This window comes from Geotrypetes seraphini, chromosome 16 (genome assembly GCF_902459505.1).
Source record: "Geotrypetes seraphini chromosome 16, aGeoSer1.1, whole genome shotgun sequence".
Taxonomy (NCBI): Eukaryota; Metazoa; Chordata; class Amphibia; order Gymnophiona; family Dermophiidae; genus Geotrypetes; species Geotrypetes seraphini.
Genome location: NC_047099.1, coordinates 32,006,689 through 32,019,132, shown reverse-complemented (window position 1 = coordinate 32,019,132; position 12,444 = coordinate 32,006,689). Strand labels below are relative to the sequence as shown.

Here is a 12,444-nt window from a genome sequence, read left to right as displayed (position 1 = left end):
CGTGAGAAGCTCGAAGTGCTTTTCCAAGTCAGTGACATCTTCAAGCTTCTTGCTCAGACACTGTCTCCATCAGTACTGGTCCAGCCTGAGCATAAGGCCACCAGATCCTGTGGTACCGATACTGGATCTCTGGTACTGCGCCAATGTTCCACGCATAAAAACAGCATGTCTCATCGCAGATCCTGTACTCTATCACAGTGTTGATCCAGCTCTTCCAGACATCAGCATTCTTCATCTCTCGACGATCCAAGTTTGTTCAGCATCGTTCATCTTCAGCTTCCTTGAAGCGTAAACATCACTCTCCTTCCCACTCTTCCAAGTGTAAAAGTAAGTCACATCATACATCGTCATCTTCATTGGACCAACACCGGACTCGACGCCATTGGTCCTGATGCACTCCTTCGCCAAAAGATTTTTTTGACTTAGACTTACTGTCTGACTCTGCAGATGATGTCTCTGATTCTACTACAGAGGCCTGTGACACTACTTCTGCAAAGTCTCCTCAAAAGTTTCCTCACAGAGCAAAGTCTCAAACCGTAAGACGTTCTTTCACAAAATTCATCCGGCAATTGGGCAAATAGCTTCCGGTCAAATTTGAAGCCGATTCTGCTTATAGTGCTGAATATGATAATTCTCAAAGAGACTGCATAAAAACTGAGAGACCCCCCTTACCATTACTGTAGCTCCCAGAAAATTATCTCTTCCCCTGGTCTTGACAAACCACAACTTCAGCATCAGTCCCTGGTGGTAGAGTCGACTTTGAAAAAAAATCTACCCCATCAAGGGTTTATGCCTCAGTGCTTCTGGGACATGAAGAGCGCACTGTGGACAAGTTTGGCTGTCACCTATATCAAAACTTCATGTTGGCTAACAGTCCTAAACTACAATTTCTATATTTCATGCTATGTCAAACATATGGTTAAGAAATTGTTCTTTTTTGATAGGCACATTCCTTCACAGCAATTACAGGGTTTTCATTACATCTCTGCACCCTTGCCCTGGCTAGAAGATATATGGCATGATCTGCTTATTATGATGCCTTTGAGTTGTCCTCCAGAACCTCAGCTATATCAGTGGCAATGAGATGTCTGGCATGGCCTCAGATTCTCTGACATGGATATCAACCTCCAGGATAGATTGGCTAACATTCCATGCTTGGATGATGAGCTATTTGGTGATTCTATTGAAAATGCTACCCAAAAGCTTTACTGATCATGAGAAACATTGGAATGCTTTGGTTAAATCCAAGTCTAAGCCTTCAACTTCCAAGCCTTTCAAATCTTCCAATCAGAGACATTTTTCTTCCAAACCTGCTACTCCTACTAGACCAGTGGTCCACAACTCTGTCCTGGAAGACCACCAGGCCAATCAGGTTTTCAGGCTAGCCCTAATGAATAAGCATGAAAGAGATTTGCATATAATGGAAGTGACAGGCATGCAAATCTGCTCCATGCATATTCATTAGGGCTATTCTGAAAACCCGATTGGCCCTGGTGGTCTTCCAGGACAGGGTTGGGGACCACTGTACTAGACCACAGCAGAAGAAACGGAAGCAACAGCGTCCTCAAAAAACCCAGGCCACAGCTCCACAGAAGTGTGCTCAGTCTTTTTGACGTGCTTCTAGAGAGCATAGCCGCTGTTCCTTTATCCCAGCTTCTCCCTCAACGTTATTATCCTCGCTGGGAACTGATTACAACAGACCTCTGGGTGCTAACAATTATTCAAGAGGGATACTCTCTTCACTTTGTTGACATACCTCTGGATCTTCCTTCTAGAGAGTTTTCTTTTCACCCTCAGCAGACGTCCCTTCTTCGGGAGATAAAATCCCTTCTCAATGCCAATACCAGGGGTTTTACTCCCAGTATTTTCTTGTTCCAAAGAAGAAGGAAGGTCTTCTACAATCTTGGACCTCAGGGGTCTCTACAAGTTTTTAGTGAAGGAAAAGTTTTGGATGTTATCCCTGGCATCTTTATATCCCCTCTTAGATCGCAACAACTGGCTATGCTCTCTGGATCTGAAAGAAGCCTACACTCACATTCCAGTACATGCGGCCTCCAGGCGATTCCTCTGTTTTTAGGTGGCTCATCACTATTATCAATACAAAGTACTACCCTTTGGCCTTGCATCCTCTCTCAGAGTATTCATCAAGTGCCTGGTGGTAGTGGCAGTAGCACTACAGTCTCAGGGCCTTCAAGTCTTTCCTTACCTGGACGCCTGACTGATCAAGGACCCTGTTTCATAACGGGTGACAGTAGTGTCTTGCATGACAATTCTCTTCCTATAACAGTTGGATTTCTAAATCAATTTTCCCAAATCCAAACTTCAGCCATCTCAGAAACTACAATTCATAGGAGCTCTGCTCGACACTATTCATTTCAGGGCATTTCTACCGCAGCAAAGACAAGGCTATTTGATTCAGCTTTGCACTCAGACTTATCTGCCATCAATCTCAGCCAGAGAAATGATGGTACTCCTGGGTCATATGGCCTTCACAGTACATGTTACTCCATTTGCGAGACTTCACTTCAGGATACTTCAGTGGACTCTCACATCTCAGTGATCTGAAGCGTTCGACCCATTCTCGCATCACATTACAGTGACTCCTTCACTTCAACAGTCTTCAATGGTGGATGAACTCTTCCAATTTGTCCAGAGGATTTTTGTTCCATACATCTTATCATCAGAAAGTTCTGACCATGGACTCGTCCACCTACGCTTGGGGAGCTCATCTGGATGGTTTTCGTACGCAAGGTCACTGGTCTTATAAATCTATTGGAACTCAGAGCAATCTACAATGCTCTCAGAGCTTTTCAGCACATTTTGAACAACACCGTCCTTTTTCCACATGGACAATCAGGTCACAATGTATAACATAAATAGATAAGGAGGCATGGGGTCCCTCCATCTTTGTCAGGAGGCCTAGAAGATTTGGACCTCTACCTTGCTCGTAATATATGCCTGAAAGCAATATATATTCAAGGAGAATAGAATTATCTTGCAGACAGCAGGTTTCTTCAATCACATGAGTGGACACTCAACTCTGCAGTTCTATGTCCTATATTTTCTCAGTGTGGGACTCCTCAGATAGACTTGTTTGCGCCCCCGCCCCCCCCCCCCACACACACAACTACAAGCTGCCCCAGTTTTGCTCCAGGCAGGATTCTCCTCATTGTCTGGAAGCAGATGCTTTTCTACTGCATTGGACTCACAAGTTTCTTTATGCTTTTCCTCCAATCCATCTCATTCTCAAAACGCTTGTCAAGCTCGAGTCCGCTACCATGATCCTTATAGCTCCTTGGTGGCCCAGACAGCCCTGATTTTCCCTGCTGCTTCAACTCAGTATGAAGGAACCAATACCTTTAAAAATTGTCCTATCTCTTCTGACACAGAATCATGGATCTCTTCTGCATCCCAATCTTTCAGCGTTGCACCTGACAGCTTGGTACCTCTCAGCTTATCATTGTCTGTTCTTCATCTTTCTCAGTCTGTCAAACTAATCTTGGAAGCATCCAGAAAACCGTCCACGCAGTAGTGTTACCAGCACAAATGGACCCGGTTTTCCATCTGGTGTGTTCATCATTAGAAGGCTAAATCCACCACTGTCTCTTCAGAATTGGACTATCTTTAACATTTATCAAATTCAGGTCTTAAAACCACTTCAGTTAGAGTTCATCTCGGAGCCAATTGAAGGGAAACCTCTCACTGTTCATACTCTTGTATCTAGATTCATGAAAGGACTTTTCAATGTCAAACCACCTCCAGTAGTTGGGAACTTAATGTGGCCCTTACTGCTTTGATGAAGCCTCCTTTTGAACCAATGTCTATGGCTCATCTCAAGTGCCTTACTTGGAAAGTGGTCTTTCTCATCTCTCTCACTTCAGCTCAACGAGTCAATGAAGTTTCCAAGTTTATTTAAAATTGGATTGATTGTTAATCAAACTTCAGAGCGATGTATATAACTAAAATCCATATAACTTTCAGGGGGACAAAACATACAACATATATCTATCAGACAAAACTTACGCATCATGAGAAAGGAGGGAAAGAAATACAATATGTTAAAGAAAATAAGAGAAAAGGACAAAAGGGAGGGTGAATTTCAAGCACTGGTGGCGGTTCCTCCTTTCATAGTGCTCCACCATGACAAAGTGGTGCTTCGCACCCAGCCTAAATTTCTTCTAAAGGTCGTCACTGAATTCCACCTTAATCTATTGTACTTCCGGTATTCTTTTCTAAGTCTCACTCTCATCCTGGGGCAACAGCTCTTCACACTCTGGACTGCAAACAAGCATTGGTCTACTATTTGCAAATAACTCAATCTCATAGAATATCTCCTCAACTTTTCGTCTCCTTTGATCGTAACATGTTGGGACGTCCAGTATGCAAAAGAATGATTTTCACATGGTTGGCGGCTTTTATAGTCTTTTGTTATGCTCAGGCTGGGCTGTCACTGGAGAATCATGTCACAGCCACAAAGTCTGAGCTCTGGCAGCTTCAGTTGCTGTTCTTCGCTTCACTCCTGTTCATGAAATCTGTAAAGCTGCAATCTGTAAAGCTGCTATGGTCCTCAATTCATACATCTCACTACTGTCAGGAATCTTATTCCAGACGGAATGGTCACTAATGGCTAGCTCTCCCTCCATCCATTCTAGTAAGCTAGGGAGTCCCACATGTGAGAATATGCTGACTTCTTGTCCTGAGATAAAGCAGTTATTTAACGTAACGGGTATTATATAGGGACAGCAGGCAGATATTCTCACAACCCACCCTCCTTCCCTGATTGGCTTCTTAGCTTGCTTAATGAACTGAGGAGCCGCGAGCGGCGGTGGGCGGGAATGCACTCACACATGCGCATTGTGGGAATTTCACAAACTTTCTCAAGTTCTTAAAGTAGTGATGCACTTTTAAAGCTGTCTGTACTGGGGCTCCGTGGATGACATCACCCACATGTGAGAATATCTTTCTGCTGTCCTTGGATAACACCTGTTAGGGTAAGTAACTGTGCTTTATATACATCCAATGGCAGAACCATGCATTATAACTTAACAGCAGAATATTCAGAGAGTGGATGATTTAGTTATCTTTCCTGAATGTTTCTCCTGCAGCAGATGTTCCTCGCTCTGCAGGCTGGCGAGAACACAGTGAGCGACGGAGGAAATTTGATTTTGATTTCCGGGATGAAGAGCGAGGGTCACGCCGGAATCGCTGCAACAGTGATAGCTTTGAGGAGGACAAAGATGGCCTACCAGAGTGGTGCATGGATGACGAAGATGATGAGATGGGGACTTTTGACTCTTCAGGGGCCTTCATGTCCTTTAAGGTACACGGTATTCAATAGGAATGACCTGGCTATATGAGAGACTGATGTGTTAAAATAAGAATCAACTGCAGGCTTACAATAGTTTGAGCTATAGTATTTCACTGGATAGAGGTAGGTGAAGACTCCTTAATTTTCCCATTTTGAAATAGCAAGTCAAAACTGCAGAAAAAGCTATTGTACAAAAATGTAAATGGAAATGGAAAAAGGATGGTTAACGCCCTATTCGTAGCCATAAAATAGCAGGACTTCTCCATATGTGATGGATTCTCTTCTTGTGAAAGCAGTTATTTTTAAAACCAGTTTTATTGTAGAGGTTTCTAGTATCATAAAAGAACAGTGGTTTTGGTAACCTGCAAAATACCTCTTATTTACAGAAGAGCTCAAAGGAACCAATTCCAGAGGAGCAGGAACTCGACTTTCAAGGCTTGGATGATGATGATGAGATATCAGAAATAAAAGAGGAGAACCAGGACAGGAGTGAAGACAGGTGTAAGGAGAACATGGAGAAAGGTAAGGTATAGTTGGAAGACAGGACTTGTGTTTTTATGAGGATGGAATTTTAATGTGCTCTGCACATCAGAGGAATGCATAAGTAATGAGCAGAGGCATTTAGTAGCAATTGTGAGTTTAGATCCTGGCTCTGATTTTTCATAGTGCTTTGCTCATAGCTATTGGTATACAGTGGAATTGACATATTTCTTAATGCATTTGAAATTAATTTCAAAGTTCTCTAAGAGTAAGCAGATAAACAATGGTTAATGTTATCCAGTGCCATTATAAGTCGTCATCTTATTAATTTTTACAGGCATTTGTGGAATCTTCTGTCTAGCACAATTATGCAATATTATCAGTCCTATATATGGTAATAAATGGACATTTTCCCTATATCAGTCTGTTGCCTCAGCCTTCAACTACTCTGATGGTAGTAATATCCCTTAGCATGTTTCTTTCCCTCAAATTTGCTTCCTTAGTTCATTTTAGTTGAATCCTTCTGGCAGACCGTGTAGGTATTGTAACAATTATTCTCTGAGGACAAGCAGGCATAATATTCTCACAAGAGGGTGACATCATCCACAAAACCCAGTAAGGACATTGCAAAGCACATTGTCACTTTAAAAGTGCCCATACTGCACAAGTGCCATGCATCTTCGCACGATGATGGCTTGCAGGACCATCAGTTCTTTGTTTCCAAAGAGCTGAGAAGCTCTCTTCAATTTTCAGCACATCAAACTTTTCAACTTTTTTGTGCCTTCCAATCCTTATTTTTCATAGTTTTTGTTATATTTCTTTTCTTTTATTCATATTCCAGTATTTATCCTGACTTTGATCTTTTCAGATTTTGGCCTTTGAGCCACCTCATGCCTTCTTAACTGGGAACATCAATCATTTTCTAGTACTACTCTAGTCTGTAGTGCTGAAAAAGCATATACAACACTGTACAGTCAACACGCAATAGACAGTCCGTGCTCAGAAGATCTTACAATCTAATTGAACAGACAAGACATAGGGGTTGGGAAGTTTCTTGCAGAGAGAATAATAGGATACTTTTCATTCAATCTCCCTGGACCATTGAGCCCTTTGATTTAGCATTAGCCATTTTCTCTTCCATGTCAAGCGGCTTTAAGAAATGCTCTCAATGTAATCAGATCATCTCAGGCTCTGATCCACCAAATTGATATGTCCAGTCCTGAACATTAACTCTGCCCTTCTGTCTCCATATGCAAAAGATGCCACTCAAAGCACAGAATGTTGATCAAGGACAAGGTCATGCCCCCCTGCTAGATGCTACTCATAGGAGTCTGCACAGAACCACTCAACACATGCATCATTGGAGGAATTAATTCTTGCCTTGGAACATTGACCACCTCGACACACAGGTGACATGCCTCTAGATGTGCACTAGTTGATTATCCTAGTAGGGAGTACTTCAAGGAGTCTGACATATCTTCAACCACTCAGATTAGGACTTGCCAGAGTATTCAGCAGAAGAATCTTACAGTATACTTTATGATCCTTCTCTTGCTTCTCAATGACATACATCTCCACAAGAAAGTATACATTTTAGTAGATTTCTAAAGCAAATTGGTCAGGCTCTGCCCATCAAGATGGAAACGGAGGAGGAACCTCACTCTGAACTTTTTGAACTCCTTGATTTTGAAGCACCACCAAATGAATGAATTAAAGTACCTTTACACAGAGTCATGAAATATACTTTCTTTAAAGCCTGGAAGACTCTCCTATCAGTCCAAGTAGCTCCTAGAAAGGTAGAGACAATGTACAGAACTCAGGCTCAGTGTTTGGATCTACAGCCTCAGCACCCTGGGATTGTGGGTTCAAACCCTGCGCTGCTCCTTCTGACCCTGGGCAAGTCACTTATTCTTTAGCACTCTCCAGACCAGTAGAGGTTAATCTTTACGAATCGGTATATATCCAATCATGACCAGCAGGTGGAGACTGAAAACAAAACTGTGGGACAGTATATAATATACTCCCTTCTCTATTTACATCAGTCTTCTTTCAGTCTCCAGCAGGTGTTGAGTGATCTGTACCCATTTCCCTTGGTAGGGCTGTTGGAATTTGTTTAGGGGGTTTCTAGTCCCTGTTTTTGGCCGGACGGAGCTTGGGCGGGCCCTGTTTGGGGGTCCGTCCGACCTCGGGGGTGTCAAACCCGGCGGGTCTCGAGCGGGGTCCCTCCCCCCACTTCCTCCACCTCCCCACATTTTTTTAGAGGAGCCTCAGCAGTAAGCCTTGCCCCCTAAATCAAGCAAGGCATATTGCTTCGAGAGCCTGTGGAGTCTGTTCTGTAAAAAAAAAAAAAAAAAATCCTGAGGTAGTGCCGGTCTGCAGGGTTGCTTCCCTGTCAGTTTAATGGTTTTTACTGTATTTTTTCATCTAACCGGCACTTTGTTTCTAGCTAGGTCGCGTATGGAGCAATTGTGCCCTTCTCCAGGGGAGTGGGACACAATTAGGTCCAGCCGCGAGGCGCTCGCGGCCGGACTGAAATCGGTAGTTTGGGCCGGTGAAGTGGTGGAGCTCCGTCGGCAGCAGCTGCAGGCGCCCAGAGCTCCCCGCTGATGGTGCCTCACGAGTCGGCTGGGAGCAGTGGGGAAGCCCGGTCTTCCCCAACCGCCCACGGAGGGATTCCCCGAAGGATTCCCTCTCAGCTGATTTTTTGACAGCTGATGCCGACTTGCCTGTTTTAGCGGCTGGGACTGTTCAGCCTTCTCAGCCGCTACAGGCCATGGAGGGAGCATTTTTGGCGGGAACTTCGCCATTTTCTCTGTCTGGCCCCTCCATTTTGTCTGCAACCTCATGTGACCTTCCCCCTGTATTGCAAACACAGGGGCAGGTTTCAGCAAGGACCCCTGCTGGGGCAGGGAGTCCCTGGGGACCCCCAGGGGTTTTTTGCCCCCAATTTAATTTCTTTCTTTGTGCAGATAATTGGGGGTCCCATGTGCACCTGGGGGGTTTCGGGGGTGGTTTCCCTCCGCGCCCCCTATGGCTTTGCCTCCCTCTTTTCGTTTGGCGTCCCCTCTTCCTCCTCCCTCATCTAAGCGCCCGGGGGGGGGCTTGGATTGCAAATTGGTTTCGGAGGAGCTTGTTGGCATGATTGAGGACCTGGCCGCTTTGGCGGGCTTCCAGTATCCTCTGGAGGGGACGCCTGCTGGCAGCGTGGCGGCGGGTTTCCCGTCTTCCAGAGCAGATGCGTCCGTGGTGCGCTTTTTATTCAGAGGGATGAGTTTTTAGACCTGATGTAGCAGGTCTCCTTGGTGCTGCATTTTTGAAGTTGCGCCACCGGAGATCCCGCGTATGGGGGCCCCTCTGCTTCAGGGGGGTCTGTCCTGTTTCCCGCTCTTTTCCTGTGCGTCAGGATTTTCGGGATTTTGTGCTGGCGCAGTGGCCTACGGGCGCCGTTTCGTTTGGTGTGCGCCTTGGCTCATGGGTATCCCATCCCGGAGGGGGATAGGGCTACCTTAATTTCGCCAATGGGGGACGCGGTGGTCTCGGCACTTACTAAGCGGCATACCGTGCCTGTTATGGACGGTTCTGCTCTTAGGGTCTCTGAGGAGCGTACGTTAGAGACACTTCTAAGTATAATTTTGATGTCTCTGCCTTGGGGGTATTTGTGTGGGGCTGGTGGCTCGCACCGTGTTTTGGTGGTCTGAGCGTGTCCTGGATCGTGAGTCTGATGTCTGGTCCTTAGTGGATCAGGAGGTGGTGAAGATTGAGATGACTGCCTCATTCCTCTCGGTTGTTCTTTGTGACTTGGTGCAGCTAAGTCTGGGACTTTTGGTGGCCGCACGCTGTACCTTGTGGCTTCGCGCTTGGTCGGCGGTTGCCGCGTCCAGAACTGAACTTCCCAAAATTTCCCTTTCGGGGGTTGTTTTTGTTTGGAGAGGACTTAGATCCGGTGGTTCAGACTCTGACGGACTCTGAAGTGCCCCGTCTGCCTGAGGACCGTGTCCGCCCGGCGTCTCGGGTTGGCATTGCCCAGGGGCATCTGCGGGAATTTTGCAAATTTCGCCTGGGGCATGGGACTGCTTCTTTCCAGGCTTCCGGTTTTTCCCCGGGGTCGGTTGGCTTAGCGCATGCAGTCCTTTCAGGGGGCCCGTCGGGGGGCTAGGAGTTCCCCCCCGGTTCCCCTGCTGCCCGTCCTGCGCAATGGCTCTTTGCCGGCGCCCCCTTTGGTTCCCGTGGGTGCCCGGCTTCGCAACTTGTTTCCCAAGTGGGCCGAGATAACGTACGATCAGTGGGTCCTAGTGATGGTGCAGGACGGTTATGTACTTGAATTTTGCCCGCTCTCTGCCGGATCATATCTAGCCTCTCCATATCAGGTGGCATGAGAGACGCTAGCCTTTCGCCAGACCCTTCAGCGCTTGCTAGATCTCAAAGCAGTTGTCCAGTGTCCCCTCAGGAGTGCGGTATCGGCTGGTACGCCATTTCCTTTGTGGGGCCCTAAAGGGAGGGGACCTTTTGGCCCATCCTTGGTTTGAACCGAGGTCAACAGGACTCTCAGAATTCCCTTTTATTCGCATGGACACACTGCAGTCTGTCCTTCTGGCGGTTCAGCCGGGGGAGTTCCTGACTTCTCTCGCTCTGGCGGAAGCCTACTTGCCTTTTTCCATTCGGACCTCTCCTCAGCTCTTTCTTTGCTTTGCGATGTTGGGTCTGCACTATCAGTTCTGTGTGCTCCCTTGGGCCTGGTCACGACTCCCCGGACGTTCACCAAGTTGATGGTGGTCGTCACGGCGGCATTGCAGTCGGAGGGCATTCTGGTGCACCCCTACTGGGATGACTAGTTGATTCGGGCGAAGTCGTTGCAGGAGAGCGCCCGAGTTACGGCTCGGTGGTTGAGTTTCTCCGGTCACTGGGCTGGGTGGTCAACCTTTCCAAGCATCTGGAGTACCTTGGGGTTCTGTTCGACACCTCCTTGGGGAAGGTCTTCCTTCCAGAGGCCCGGGTAAGCAAATTGCAATCTCAGATTCGCCTTCTTTTGGCGTCCCGGTGTCCTCGGGCACAGGATTTTCTCCAAGTCTTGGGGTCGATGGCAGCGTTCCTGGATGTTGTGAGGTGGGCGCGGGCCCACATGTGTCTCTTCAGTATGCTCTGCTTCATAGATGGTCACCCCAGAGCACAGTTTGGAGGTCCCTGTCCCTCTGTGAGGCTTGGCGCGCTGCAGTCTTCTTTGGTGGCTCCAGACCTCTCATCTGGTCCAGAGGATGAGTCTGGATCTATCGCAGTGGACAGAGCTTCTCAAAGATGCCTGTCTCCTCGGTTGGGGGGGGGAGGGGCTCAGTGTCTAGGTCACTCAGTTCAGGGCACCTGGTCCATGGAGGAGGCGTCCTGGTCGATCAACGTGTTGGAGACCAGAGCCGTCCCTCTGGCGCTGTTAGCCTTCCGCTCCCTCTTGATGGGCAAGTCGGTCAGAGTCCTGTCTGACAATGCCACAGCGGTGGTTTATGTCAATCGTTGGGGCACCAAGAGCGCTCAGGTGGCGGGGGAGGTGGCTCGGCTCATGCTTTGGGGCGGAGTCACGCCTTCTCGGCCTCTCACATGGCCGGGGTGGAGAATGTTCAGGCGAACTTCCTCAGTCACATCTTAGATCCCAGAGAGTGGTGTCTCAGCCCCGTGGCTTTTCAGTTGATAATGCAGGCTTGGGGTCAGTCCCTGATGGCCACGAGTGGCAATGCCGAGGTGTTCCGCTTCTTCAGTCGTCGCAGGGATGGACTGGCCGAGGGTCTGGATGCTCTGGTTCAACCATGGCCAACAGAGGGGCTGTTGTGCATGTTCCCTCCGTGGCCATTAGTGGGCAGAGTTCGGTGTGTGTGTTCTGGTGTCAGCCCTTCGGGGGTCCCGCCCGTGTGAGGGACTGCTTTGGTACGTCCCATTTGTAAAGATTAACCTCTACTGGTCTGGAGAGTGCTAAAGAATGAGAAATTAGGTTCTTACCTGCTAATTTACTTTCTTTTAGCTTCTCCAGACCAGTAGAGGTCCCCACCCTGTCTGTTGTTGTTGTTGTTGGGGCTGTTTCGCGGGCAGTTTTTGTTTTTTGCTGCGGGTTCTAGTATTTTTCTAGGGCCGGGGAGAATTAAAGAACAGCGGCTGTGGCTCGGCTGGCTTAGCTGGCGAGCTGTGGGGACATTTTCCTTCTGGTATTTCTCCTCTGCATTTTCCAACAGCATTTGGGTATGTTATTTATTACTCCTGTTCGGAGTATTGTTTTCTTTCTGTTTTCCAGTTCTTAGTTCTGCTTGGCTATTCGGCAGACTGAGGTAAATAGAGAAGGGAGTATATTATATACTGTCCCACAGTTTTGTTTTCAATCTCCACCTGCTGGTCATGATTGGATATATACCCATTCGTAAAGATTAACCTCTACTGGTCTGGAGAAGCTAAAAGAAAGTAAATTAGCAGGTAAGAACCTAATTTCTCCATCCTCCATAGCCCCAGGTACGTTAAATAGATTGTGAGCCCACCGGGACAGATAGGGAAAATGCTTGAGTACCTGATTGTAAAAACCGCTTAGATAACCTTGATAGGCGGTATATAAAATCCTAATAAACTAATAAACTCAACTTCAACCTTTTTCATTAGTTATGGAATCTGCCCTCAAACATTCATGC

The 12,444-nt window shown here is 47.0% G+C and overlaps 1 protein-coding gene across 11 annotated transcripts in view; it reads left to right on the top strand.

The window, feature by feature from the left end:
• The window catches only part of GIGYF1 (GRB10 interacting GYF protein 1), a 332,123-nt gene that overhangs the window by 196,880 nt on the left and 122,799 nt on the right, over positions 1 to 12,444 (top strand). For 8 of the 11 annotated variants that reach the window (XM_033924367.1, XM_033924368.1, XM_033924363.1 and 5 more), the window contains 2 exons: positions 5,106 to 5,320; positions 5,695 to 5,830. The exons of 1 other annotated variant lie outside the window; for it this stretch is intronic. In XM_033924367.1, coding sequence (XP_033780258.1) covers positions 5,106 to 5,320; positions 5,695 to 5,830 — 351 coding nt within the window. The remainder of the gene's footprint in view (positions 1 to 5,105; positions 5,321 to 5,694; positions 5,831 to 12,444) is intronic. 2 more of the 11 variants (XM_033924372.1, XM_033924364.1) reach the window with 1 other exon arrangement.